We start from the raw sequence: 13,200 nt of genomic DNA on the forward strand, positions 1-13,200 counted from the left end.
CACCATTTACTGTTAGGGTAATATGAGTATGTCCAATACTGAATCCCTCTCTTGAAAATTTGAAATGAGCGAGTCGTTGTTTCGCAAAAACTACTGTCAGTAGTATGACCCCCAACATGTAATATTACTTGTCCCTACTTAGCAGAATAACACAGTAGTTGCGAGTATTTCCCGAACTAGGCTTCAAGCAAGACTACAATCATGCGTACCGGGTGTACTACGTTTGGTTTTGCAAGAGTGTAGGCGTGCATTGTTTTATGTCTGGTCAATAGAATACTCGTATTCAGTCGAATGCTCGCTAGTTTTCTCAAATAGTACTCGAGTCGATGATTATGGCACACAGTTCACCCATACCACTTTTTTGCTACAGAGGCTGCTGTGAAATGTTAAAATTTTGAATGGTCGCACTATAATACTGCCTTTGTAATGCATAATTTTCTCAAATCTAGGCTGCTCATTGTACTCCAATTATGCCTTGAATGTCCAAACCTTGGGTCAAAGGAGAGGGGGGGGGGGGGGGGTAAATTATGCTTGGTGGCCCATTTTACTCCGACAAATGGGGTATGTACTTGAAATGGATCACGGTATCCCTAGGCAGGAAGTATATACCTTATTAAGTGTGTTGCCACTGTGCTCTACTGTACCTGAATATGTTTTGCATATGTACTGTATTCTGTTCAGCTTTCCAAACGAACTGCCTGGGTACAGACAAGGCAGTGTACACCTGGACGGCTCTCGCCAGCTTGCCTTGTTATCCACAACTCGACGAGGCCAGCTGCCAGAAGAAGGCGAACTATACGAACGCCCACTATATGTGCAGGAGAAGAGGCTACAACTTGGTTGACTTTCATGCCTTCACCTGGCTAGCGCTTGGAGTGCGCTACTGCATGGAAGCATTGCTCAACGAGATGATAGCGAGCAGTTACAGCAGCCCTATCACAATATGGACATCGTACAAGAGGAAAGGCCAGTATACCACCATTTACAAGCAGGGCAAGAACGGCTTAGGAGAAGAATCACATGATAGACATGGAACAAGCCATCATGATGTCATCTGCGAAGGTAGGCCATTGCATTGTGATCAAAGGAACGTGTGAGAGAGATGCTGAGTAGCCAGCAAAGAATGGATAGGGTCGAAAATGATTTCGAAGAGATTAGAGGACTGAAACAGAGAGGCGACGGCAATAGTGAGTACAATCTGGGTTTCCCATTGTAGGTGTGCAGATATTGCCCGATACCTGTACCTGGTTATGTTAAGGGGGTAAAAATATACCGCTGACCTTTCTATTTGATAGGGTTTTATTGAGCACGGCATAAAATAATAGATTTTGGGTCACCCTTTATTCAGATTTATTGCACAATTTTTATTGTACATCTTCTCTAACCACGACTGTTTGTGCACTTGTCTTGCAGCCAAGTGGATCCACATCAACGATTCAGTATACGCCGCTGCAACACCAGCACTCACAACCATTATCACTGAGCAGTTTGCAGAGGAGGCATGTCAGCAGTACGGACTTCACCTCATAAACGAGGACTGGCTGCGAACACATCACAATGCATTACTTCGAACGCCCTGGCTAAACAAGTTGGGTATTCTTCATAAGCGTTGGAACGCACCTTTCCACGTGAAACCAATCCGGGTGAACGGCCGCTCCCTTTACAGAACCGTAACATTTGAAAACATTAGACATTGGCATTGGTTTTCGCATTTTTTTTATTCAAGACGGCCAATAACTATGAATTATGAAGACACCACAAGCACTACGCGAGCCCGAATCCTCTGTGTCAGTAAGTGAGAGGATAAGAATATCCAGTGCCAACATGTCCTGTTCCAACATGTCCTATCCCAATATGTCCTGTTCACCCACATGTCCTGTTCACCAACTGGTCCTGTTCACCAACTTGTCCTGTTCACCAACATGTCCTGTTCACCAACATGTCCTGTCTCAACATGTCCTGTGCATCAAACTGTCCTGTGCCAACATGTCCTTGCAGCACAGTTAGTGCTGTTACTCTCTCCCCCTGGCCCCGCATATCATTGCATTTATGGCGCATGCCCGGGATTGATTGTAGTTGTACTTAACAAAGAAATCTACTTTGACTGTGATCTTTTGTTGGAGCATGCAAGGATTCAAGTACAGAAAGAATACTGTTCTGTAAGGTGACATAACAATTTGGCGACGAAGATGTCTCTAACGAAGGTTGACTTTTTTGGATTAGGCTGTGTTTACATGAGGCGTTTCAACCCGGGTTGAGTTCGACCCGGTTCAGATTTCAACCCGCCATGCGCACACAACGAATGGCGTGTTTACATGACGCATTGCGCTTGGCCAGGGTTGAAATTTCGCCCCGGGTTGATTTCAACCTGGGTCAAAGATATCGTACTACCCTACTTCTGTGAATATCTCGCGCCAAGTTTGAACAGCACTGCACATGCAAATTCCGCAGGGAACGGACTCACGTGACCATACAGGACTCTAGAAGTGGAATTTTAGCGGCATATCAGTATTTGACCCGGGTCAACTGTTTACATGTAAACGCTCACCTATTTTGTCTATCGTACAGACTTTCAACCCGGGCTGAACTCGACACGGGTTGAAATTTCTCGTGTAAACACAGCCTTAGGGGGCGTTCGTTTTTTATCTACAGGTTTGGGTAGAAACTACTTCTTTCGGTAGAGGTGTTCGTTTTTTGAAAAAAAAACTTCTCAAAAGGGTAGATTCTACTTTCCTCTACCGGCTCTACCGGGAAAACATTGGTAGAATCCGGTAGAAGTTGGTAGAGCTACGGGATTTCCAGCAAGATCAAGGATTGTATACAACTCCATAAAAAAAGAAACATTTCACGTACACATCGTGTAAACTACTAGATCTGGTAGAGCAGCGTTCGTACACTTGCCTCTACCATCTACCTCTATCGGTAGGGTGACTCTCCTTTACTCTACCAGGTAGCTCAAAACGAACGCAGCCCAAGCCATCATTTTGGGTTTTCCACATTCTATTGTCAGATTCTGTCAGAGTGCAATGCAATTGACTTTTTGCTTTCTTTTTTTGCACAGAGTTCTGTGAGAGCGGTGTTCTTGCGCCAAACCTGACTTGTATGTGTAACCGTACAACATCGTATGGAGAATATTGTGAAAAGGGTAAGACAGCAAGTCGTTAAGTTCTTTGTGTGTGTGTGTGTGTGTGTGTATTGTGTGTGTGTGTGTGTGTGTGTGTGTGTGTGTGTGTGTGTGTGTGTGTGTGTGTGTGTGTGTGTGTGTGTGTGTGTGTGTGTGTGTGTGTGTGTGTGTGTGTGTGTGTGTGTGTGTGTGTGTGTGTGTGTGATGCTGTGAAGTCGGCTGCCGTCGATGTGGCTGGGGAGGTGGTTGGCCGAGACAAGCGGCGTGTACCGAACTCGTTTCGTGATAGTGCCCCAGCACTGGAGCCCCTACTAGCATCCCGTAATCGGCTATACGACCTGTGGGTCAGAACTGGCCATCAGAATGACCACAGGGCTTTCAAGGAGGCTCGTGGCCAGGCTCGGGCTGGTATACGGCATTCAAAGACCACCTGGTTAACGGAAAAAGCGGCAGTGGTGCAACGGGGACGTTTCAGCGGCAATCATGTGTGGTCTGCCATCCGAGACGTGCAGCGCTGTTTTGGTGGGCTTAAGCCAATATCTGTACAGGCTATCCACAACACTCGGGGAGACGTCTGTGGATCTGTGCAAGAGCAGGGGGCACATGGCACGGGCATTTCTCGGTGTTGTGAATGTCTGCAGTACTTACGATGCAGAGGTATTCGAGTAAATTCCCCAGCGGGAGATCATGCACTCGCTAACGCTGCCACTGTCGGGAGAGGAGTTGACCCATGCTCTGAGACATCTGAAGAACGGCAAAGCTGGTGGCATGTCCCAGATCGTGCCTGAACTGTTGAAAGTCGGTGTGCCCGTCCTCCACCCACTCCTCCTTGACCTGCTTTAATCTGGTCGGAGGGTTACATACCGCATGACTGGCGTGATGCAGTGCTCATCCCCATACCTAAGAAGAGCGACCTTTCTCGATGCGACAATTGGTGAGGAATTGCATTGCTGGAGGTTGTGGGAAAGCTAGCTGCTAGGGTTGTGCAGAATCTGGTGCAAGTGCTCGCTGAGGATGAGCTACCGGAGTTGCAGTGTGGGTTTCAGCGAAACCGTGGTTGTGCTGATGCCATCTTCTCTGTCCGCCAACTGATAGAGAAATCATATGAGCATCGATCGAAACTGTTTTGCGTCTTTGTGGACCTCCGCAAAGCATACGACTCTGTGCCTTGTGAGGCTCTGTGGCAGGCATTGCTTCGGCTCGGTGTCCCCCCTCAGGCTGTGGCTCTCGTGAAGTCGTGCCATATGGGCATACGGCGCCTGTTCGTGTTGCTAGTAGTTGTACCGATCCGATCTCTGTCAAAAATGGTTTGCGGATGGGGTGTGCCATGGCTCCTGTGCTGTTCAACCTGTATTTCGGATTGGTGATGGAGCGCGGTAAAGGTCTGTTCTCAGGGAGCGCGGCATCGAATCTGGTGTGGATTTCAGCTTCTTGATTGATGGGCAGTTGTTTCCCCGTGCAGCTGGGCGACGTTGATAGTCTCAGACTGGACATGCTGATGATTTTGATGTTGCCGATGACGGCGTCCTACTCGCAACAACTCGTGCTGCAGCCGACCTCTCCCTATCCGCCTTCCGTGATGTGGCATCCAGCTTTGGCCTCACGGTCAGCATTACGAAGGCTAAGCTGCTAGTCGCAGGCAATGGAGTCGCCACCACTAATTGTTCTGGTCTGGCAGTTGGCAATGAAAGGGTTGAAGCTGTTACCTCCTTCCCCTATCTTGGATCTGTCATAACTCCGGATTCGCGAGCTCATGCCGATGTCTAGAGCCGCTTTGCGAAGGGTGCAAGGGCCTTTGGCTGTCTTCGGCGGATTTTGCATGATCAGAGCCTGAACCTGCCTTCTCGACGGCGTTTGTACGTGGAGTGTGTTCTCACCACAGTTTGTACGGCTCAGAGTGTTGGACCCCATTGAAGTCGGATTTGGACAAGCTGGACAGGTTCCATCACGCCAACCTACTGTCAATCCTTGGCATTTCGCGCGGCCGCCAGTGGGAGCAACACATCACATTGGAGCAACTACGCGCACAGTGGGGTGACCCTAATTTACAGAGGAGGCATGTCAGCAGTACGGACTTCACCTCATTGTCGTGCTTGGTACAGAGAAGACGCTTGGAGTGGCTTGGGCACCTAGCTCGGCTTGATGACAATCGGTTACCCAAGCAGTTGCTCTTCACTCATCTCCCACGAACCCGCCCGTTTTGCGGCCCCCGACATCGCTGGAAGGACGCTGTCCGGCCTGATCTGACTGTGGCCGGTGTGCACAATTGGTTCGAATTGGCCAACAATGGCGGAGAGTGGCGTGATATTGTGTCGGCAGCAGCGAGGGTGAAGGAGCCTGCCCTGAAGACGATTGTGTGCCACGTTTGCGACCGCCTGTTTTGTCGTCGCGCTGACATGGCCCGACACAAGTGCACAGCAGTCTGACAGCTCCCCGTACCACAACAGCCTGGGTCAGTGTAGTGTCCTGCCTGCAGCAGATGGCTCCGGAGCAGCAGTGGGCTTGCGTTGCGCAAGTGTCAAGAGAGTGACAACTGTGATGACCAACCGCCTAGTGGTGCTCCTCCTGTTACCGAGGTCCCGGTATGTACAGTCTACCAGCGTACTTTTAAGTCTACTGCTGGCCTCAAGCGCCATCGCTGTGGACCCCGCCCGAATCGCCCTACAGTGACTGATCGCCAGCACTTTGAACATCATTGCCGAGTCTGTAATCGACGCCAGTTTCGTAGGCGACAGGACCTGGAGCGCCATTTGAAGCACTGCCTTCCTCTTCCCTAACCTCTCTGACAGTACCTCCCTTCGGGAGCGCCGTGGCCATTTCTGGCACCTGTCAATAGTAGTAGTAGTGTGTGTGTGTGTGTGTGTGTGTGTGTGTGTGTGTGCGTGTGTGCACGTGTTTGTGTGTGTGTTTGCGTTTGTGTTTGTGCGTTTGTGTGTATGTGTGTGTGTGTGTGACTCCAAGATTTATTTACACGACCCCATGTCAGCATCGGTGCAGTTCAACAACATATTATCAGACCCGTTCAGCATTGGCAATGGTCTTCGCCAGGGGTGCTCTATGGCGCCGGTCCTTTTTAATATCTTTATGTGGGCCGTGATGACCCAGTGGCAACACCGCGTCAGGAGAGTTGACGGGGTTGGCTTCGAGCTCCGCTCAGCATACAGCAGCGATTTATACCGTAAACCCCGCCGTGACGACCAACACCATTGCCTAACAGATTCCCAGTTTGCTGACGACTCTTGTTTATTCGCTAAGACTCGGTCTGGAGCGGGGGCAGCATTGTGCTGTCTTCACGAGGTGGCGTCGGGATTCGGCTTGACCATCAGTGCAACGAAGACTCAGTTTGTGGTTGTTGGCCCCGGCATCACGCTTACTGACCGCGCTCCCCTCCAACTTGGTCAAGCGGAGGTGGAATGCGTACCGCATTTCAAATACCTCGGTTCTGTAGTGGACAGCGGTTGCCGTTCGTCCCGGGACATCGCCGCAAGGATTGCCCAAGCCTCCAGGGCCTGCGGTGCTCTTCGGAGGTCTGTATTCTCCAATCCACATCTGCTGATGCACACCAAGCGGTGCGTATTCAATGCTTGCGTTCTGTCCCTGCTGTTGTATGGCTCTGAGTGCTGGACGCCCCTTCAGCATGACCTGCAGAAGCTCTCAACCTTCAGCATGAGGTGCATCCGATCCATCCTCGGGGTCTCTCGAAGCCGGATGTGGGACGAACACATCACCAACGAAGAGCTGCTGGTGCGCTGGGGAGACTCCGAGACGATTAAAGACAAAATTGCACATCGGCGGTTGGAGTGGTTGGGGCATGTGGCGCGGATGCCGGACAACCGCATCCCAAAACAGGTACTGTTTGGCTCCTTCTTGCAGCGTCGCCCAGCACATGGCCCACGCCGCAGATGGAAGGACTGCGCTGTCCGAGATCTACGTGCCTGTTGTAGTACGTTATTTTGTGTACGTCGTGTGTACGTCATGTTGGTGCATGCGCGTGTTGCTGTGGTGTAAAAAGCAGTCTTCGTCTCGAGTTCATGATGTCTTCGTCTTGAGTTTATCATGTCTTCGTCTTGAGTTCGTCATGTATAGTTGTGGTTCCGTCGTCTTGTCACAAATATAGTCTTCTAAATGTACGCAAGAGGTACACAAAAGGAAGTATATAGGGCTGTTTTTGTTGTAACTCAGATTTTCATGGCAAAAACCAATCATCAGACCTGTCTGATGATTGGTTTTTGCCATGAAAATCTGAGTTACAACAAAAACAGCCCTATATACTTCCTTTTGTGTACCTCTTGCGTACTACGCTCTGCCCATTCCGGGCATTTGAGCACTATTGCAGGTTAAGGCGCACACCCTCTGTCTTCTAAATGTAGTTATCGTCGCCCCTTTGTATAAGTGTGGAGATGGCACGGGACTGGGAGCAGGTAGAGAAAGCGAGTACAACATTGGTGGCAGTTACAACATTGGTGGCAGCGGTAATGGAAATTTGTAAATCTCAACTTCTGGATTCGTCCTGCGTGGCCTTCGCTCCCAGTTTCCGATGTCATCTCCAGTCGTCCTATCGTCACAGTTTTGTCCGTCTTGAAGAAGTTCGTCCGTCGTCCTCGTCCTTCATCATTCGTCTCTCCCGTCTCTTGTCAGTCGTCGTCACTGGTGGTCCCGGACACGACGTAAAACTGTGCCCAGAAGAAGAGGAAAAGAAAAAGAAGGATGGATGGTCCCGGACACGACGTAAAACTGTGCCCAGAAGAAGAGGAAAAGAAAAAGAAGGATGGATGGTCCCGGACACGACGTAAAACTGTGCCCAGAAGAAAAACGGAAACAGAAAAAAAGAAGGATGGAATGTGAAGGCTGCAGTGTGAGGATGTGGACGCTGAGCAGCGCTCCTTGAGATGGCGGATGACATGGCAGACGGCGTGAGGAGTTTCGTTGGTGAGAGGGTACGTGTGTTGTTGTGAACGTGATGAGTATGTGAGTTGTGTATTTTCTGTTCTCCCAACATTTTTGTTCTTTATTATTTGCTCTCCTCGAGGGTAAAGAGGCGCCCGCACAGCGCGTGTGTTCTGTTTGTTTTTTGATTTGCTCTTCTATGAGGATAACTAGAGGCCCCCACAGAGCCAGTGGATTCTGTTCTTTTTGTTATTCTTATGATTTGTGCTCTCACATTTTAGAATTTTTGCGTGATCGTGAGGTGGTGTGTTGAGTAAAGCATTAGTTAGAGTTTTGAGGTTATCAGTTCCCACACGTGTGACAGCGATCGTGGCTGGTGTTCTGGGTGGGCGGACAGAGTTTTTTTTAATGATCTGCAGTGCAGGCAGAGGTATTTTATTTCTGGGTGTGACTGGTGTGGTATGATTGAGTGATTTGTGTGATCTTTTCCTCTTTTTACTCTGTTTTATTATTAGAATCGAGGACGATTCTACTCTTGGGAGGGAGTTATGTTGTAGTACGTTATTTTGTGTACGTCGTGTGTACGTCATGTTGGTGCATGCGCGTGTTGCTGTGGTGTAAAAAGCAGTCTTCGTCTCGAGTTCATGATGTCTTCGTCTTGAGTTTATCATGTCTTCGTCTTGAGTTCGTCATGTATAGTTGTGGTTCCGTCGTCTTGTCACAAATATAGTCTTCTAAATGTAGTTATCGTCGCCCCTTTGTATAAGTGTGGAGATGGCATGGGACTGGGAGCAGGTAGAGAAAGCGAGTACAACATTGGTGGCAGTTACAACATGCCCGTGGCGTGGAGGCATCATGGTATGATGTTGCATGTGAGTCTCGCGCGGAGTGGTGCAGCACCTACCAAGAGCCTGACAATGTGCCTGAGCCTCCGCCCCGAGTGATATGTACGGTATGCGGACGGGATTTTGCACGGAAAGGAGACATGGCTCGGCATAAGTGTCTGGAGGAGCGTGCGCGGCCTGTGTCTGAGCAGCGGGGCGCCAGTCAGTGCGGGTGGTGTGGGCGGTGGCTGAGAAGCCGCGGTGGCTTGGTCCGGCATGTGTGTGCCTCAACGGTGGATGCCGCAGTGCCACCTGGAACTACCGGAGCGTCGGCACCGGCGGAGGGATGTTGTGCCGCGCATTGTGACAGGTGTGGTCGCTGCTTTCGCGGTGTCCGGGGACGGGGAAGGCATCGCTGTTCAAGGGTGGCTCATAGACCAACAGCAGAGGAGCGCTCAGCCTTCCAGCACGTGTGCATATGCGGCAAGCGGATGCGACTACCCGTGCACCTGGAGCGTCATCGAGCGTCGTGTCCTCTCTCTCTCTCTTCTCAAGTTTCCCAGTGATGGGATCACGTGACCCTTTTGCGGCAGTGACTCTACAGGACAGGACAGGACAGGTGTGTGTGAGTCCCATATGGTGCAGTGGTATGTGCAGCGATTTCCAATCGATAGATTGCGGGTTCGATTCCCGACGATTATGGTCACACACGTCTTTCTTCTCTTTCTCAGACTTTTCCTGACTTTTCTTTCATTCTCCTGGGTGGTTACCAACAGCCAGTGCATGCCGGAGTATGTGGTGTGATGTGTGTGCGGGAAAAAAAATGAAAAAATGAAAAAAATGAAAAAGACCAAAAAAAGGGATTCACTGGTCAGAAAATGTCACTCCAAATAGCTGTATGGTGTAGACCAGGCTGAACAGTGACGGTCAATTCTTCAGCCTTGCAAGCTGTTGAATGGTGTAATCCCAGCACAAGTTGCTATGGCTTCTGCCGTAGCATTGCTATCATCGCCTCCGGCGATGGGCGTCAAAGGTCAAGGTGTGTGTGAGTGTGCGTGTGTGTGTGTGTGTGCGTGTGTGTGTGTGTGTGCGCGCGCTTGTGCGTGTGTGTGAGCACGCGCATTTAAAAAAATCTGAGAGCAATCACTTTAGAGAAGGGAAAGTACACTAACCAGACAGCAGGGAAACAGCAGAGATCTGATAGATATAACCAGCGCTAATAGCTAGATAGAGTGTGTTTTGGCTGGTCTGTGTGTCTACCGCCATTTGACACATCACATAATGTATTTCATTCAGAATCTATACAATAAAATCAGAACTTGAAAAGCTACCGTATCAGAAGCCCCCTCTTTAAATATACCCCCCCCCCTCCCTCACTGCAATAACCGTTTGAAATAAAGCGAAGCCTCTCCAACAGAAATGAGGACCACTTTTCGCGAAGCATGGTCAGAGGCCAGGCATTGCCATGTTTGATATGATCAAATGTATACAGAACATCACTTGCATGTACTGTAAATGTTCTGTTGTGGACATTGAAATCCTATGAGATGACCGTGGCCGGCGCCCTTGCTGCTTTTAGTGCGTACACGTACTGTAGTTTGCGTACACACTGTTTAGAATGGACCAGCAGTGCTCACGGCTGCAAGTTCAGTGCCCCGTGGCTTCTTGACTTCCCAGCAGATTTCAATCTCCGCTACAGTATATATCCAGGTGCACACTGTGCGTACAAACTAATCCCAGGCCAAGTTGCTTAGAAAATCTTAAAGTTTAGGTTTGAATAACAGTATGCAGTTTCCTTGCCCAATGCAGAAGCAACTTTCCACATGTAGAGTGTAAACTCGCCCGCTACCTCGCCCGCTAACGTAAAGTTGCTCAAACTTACGTAGAGCGGACCTATATTTTATAAAGTGTTCCTACATGCTCAAATCAATCTCTCCAATGTCACTCAAATATTGACCTGGACACTTTGTGTGGTCAAATTTCTGTATTTCCACTGCTCGTTGAGTAACATCCCATGCATTATCTCTGTGTCACGTCTTGTTTGTGCGTATGGGATGGCTGCTGCAGCGTGCAAGTGTTTGAACCAGGGTCAGTGTGACGACAAGGGTAAATGCACCTGCCCGGAGGGAGTCAGGGGGAACCATTGCCATTACGGTAAGTAGAAGTGAACTCGGTTTATTTACGGTCTGTATAGAATTTTCAAAGCACAACTCCATGAGAAAGTGGCCTCCCTACCATGCGTGTAGGCTTAGGAGCTGCTTCGAGTGGCCCTGTGTAGGCTTCATGGTAGGGATTCAAAGGAAGCCATTGCCAAGAAGGTACGTACAACTGGCGCTGTACGCGGTACGCTTGCGGTTCATGGGTCCCCAAACGCGCGCTCAGGCTTTCACAAAGAACAGCAATCTGAGTCGTATTTAGCACGTTCGATACCTTCGAGTACTAATTTTTTGACCCCGCCGGTCAATGTGACTGGCATGTACGCTAATACAGGTCTTCTCTCATTATAACGAGTCCGGTTAGTACATAAATCCCGTTAGTAAATAGAAATCTGAAATCCCCTGGCGAAACGTGGTCTATGCAACTGTTTACAGGTCCGGTTACAACATAATCCGTTAGTAAATAAAATCGTAATAACCACCCTTTGCCCAGGTCCCCGAATTGCCAAACCCTCAGTATAAGATAAAATTGACCATGCAGGACTAAGGCCAAACACGTAGGATAAAGCAGGAAGAGGAAATGTATAATGCCTATGTATTCGTGAATATGGACGATCCTTTGCATCCAAGGAAGAGTTCTGTTGGAGATTTTCAATTATCTGTCCAACTCGGGATGGTTCCTGTTGGAGCGTAATTCGTGCAGTACGTCATTTCTGACGGCATGGTAAGCCACAGGTACGGTGAAAAGTTGCGTAACCAGTCGCAGTGGTGCAGGTCACTGAGTTTGTCCTGATTTCGGTTTTTTGATACGGATAGCCTGGTGAATTTACTTGTCGGTGGATGTACACAGTCACACAAAACACCGAAATCCTGAAACAGGACGTCTAAAATCAAGCAAACTTGGCTGATTTCCGGGCTATGAAACATTAAAATTTGAGCTGTACGCAAGTCGCGGCTTGGCTGACCTCATCAGGGTGACGTAGTGCACGAACTGCGCTGTTTCAGATCTGATATGCACAGTTGCACACTCTGGTTTATGTACTCTTGACAAGTTGAAGCATCAATAACTTATGTTGTATTGAGGGTAGCCCCGGTAAGTACGAAGTAGTGCCTATTTCACCTTTAGCTGCACGCTTTCATGAGAAATCACACCTTGACATTTACTGCTGTTATTGTTTCCCCCTGACTTTACGATGCTTGCGGTATTGTTTCACTTGTTCTGATTTGTTCTTTGGTGCAACGTTGATTCCCTAGGAGAGTTGTGGTTCGAATCATTCTTTTTTCAATCGCCTTTTCTTCATACATGTACATGTATTTCTCCTTTCCTGTTTAGACTGTTTTCGCGTTGTATCCATCGCTTGACACTGCTTAGTAAAGTAATCTAATGTCACTGAGGAGGTTAATTAGTTGTTACAAACCACCAGTTCTCAAGTGGGAAAGGCCTTCGCGCTAATGACATTGTATTCGTTGCAGTGTTGTATCTCGACTCTGCCGTACCGCTGATGTTTGCTGCATGGCATACATTATAATATTATGCGCTGTGTGCGGCTTTGACTGTGTACGCTGTTATGTCCTGTTTTATATGCGTATGTTTTTGCATGTTCGCTGTCATTTGCATGCTATAAATAGCTGGTGTTATGAGTCTTAGTCGTTGAGAAATATACTGTTGAAGAGTAAATAGTTGTGCTCGTGCCGCGTGGTGGTTTGATCCTGACATTTAAGAGAATCTCAGAGGGTTCACAACATTTGGCGACCACGTCAGGATTGAAGCGAGCATTTCAGAGCAACAAAGTAATTTGGAAGCCAGATTTATCGCTAATGGAATTCGCTTAGGATTGGTTGGCGATGCGTTGAGGGAACATTTGGAGCAGAGGCTCCGACAGTACGAGGAGCGTGAGGAGCGCAGTGCCAGAAGGCGAGAGGAGGCGCTCCGCACCGAGTTTGAAAAACGCTCAAGGAGGTTAACGAGCGCATTGCCAACGCGTATGAGGGTGAGGGTAAAGCCGCCAGTGAGAGTGCGATGGGAGGTACAGTGGAAGCTCCCAGTCACAGCTGTGGACGTAAGCCGTTGATAAAAATCCCCTCATATTATGGAACGCAGCCATTGGAGCGTTATCTTGACCTGTTCGAGGACATCTGTTCCAAGAAAGAGTTCGAAAAAAGCGAATAGCTGCTGCGTTTGAGCATCGCGCTAGCGGGTAGCAAAGCG

The 13,200-nt window shown here is 48.9% G+C and overlaps 2 protein-coding genes across 2 annotated transcripts in view; both read left to right on the top strand.

Moving 5' to 3' along the window:
* LOC135821788 (uncharacterized) overlaps positions 1–13,200 on the top strand; it is a 149,674-nt gene that overhangs the window by 16,220 nt on the left and 120,254 nt on the right. The window lies entirely within an intron of this gene.
* Positions 23–10,997, top strand: LOC135821253 (uncharacterized). The gene is made up of 5 exons (XM_065334313.1): positions 23–26; positions 682–1,062; positions 1,414–1,791; positions 3,062–3,145; positions 10,903–10,997. The coding sequence occupies exons 1-5, from the start codon at positions 23–25 to the stop codon at positions 10,995–10,997; spliced, it is 942 nt and encodes a 313-aa protein (XP_065190385.1).

This window comes from Sycon ciliatum, chromosome 7 (genome assembly GCF_964019385.1).
Source record: "Sycon ciliatum chromosome 7, ocSycCili1.1, whole genome shotgun sequence".
NCBI lineage: Eukaryota > Metazoa > Porifera > Calcarea > Leucosolenida > Sycettidae > Sycon > Sycon ciliatum.

Bases quoted from the DNA above. Each gene is read 5' to 3' on its own strand.
- LOC135821253 (XM_065334313.1), top strand. The intron at 1,792-3,061 runs GTAAGTGAGAGG...TTTTTTGCACAG, and splicing joins AGCCCGAATCCTCTGTGTCA to AGTTCTGTGAGAGCGGTGTT. The intron at 3,146-10,902 runs GTAAGACAGCAA...TGGCTGCTGCAG, and splicing joins TGGAGAATATTGTGAAAAGG to CGTGCAAGTGTTTGAACCAG.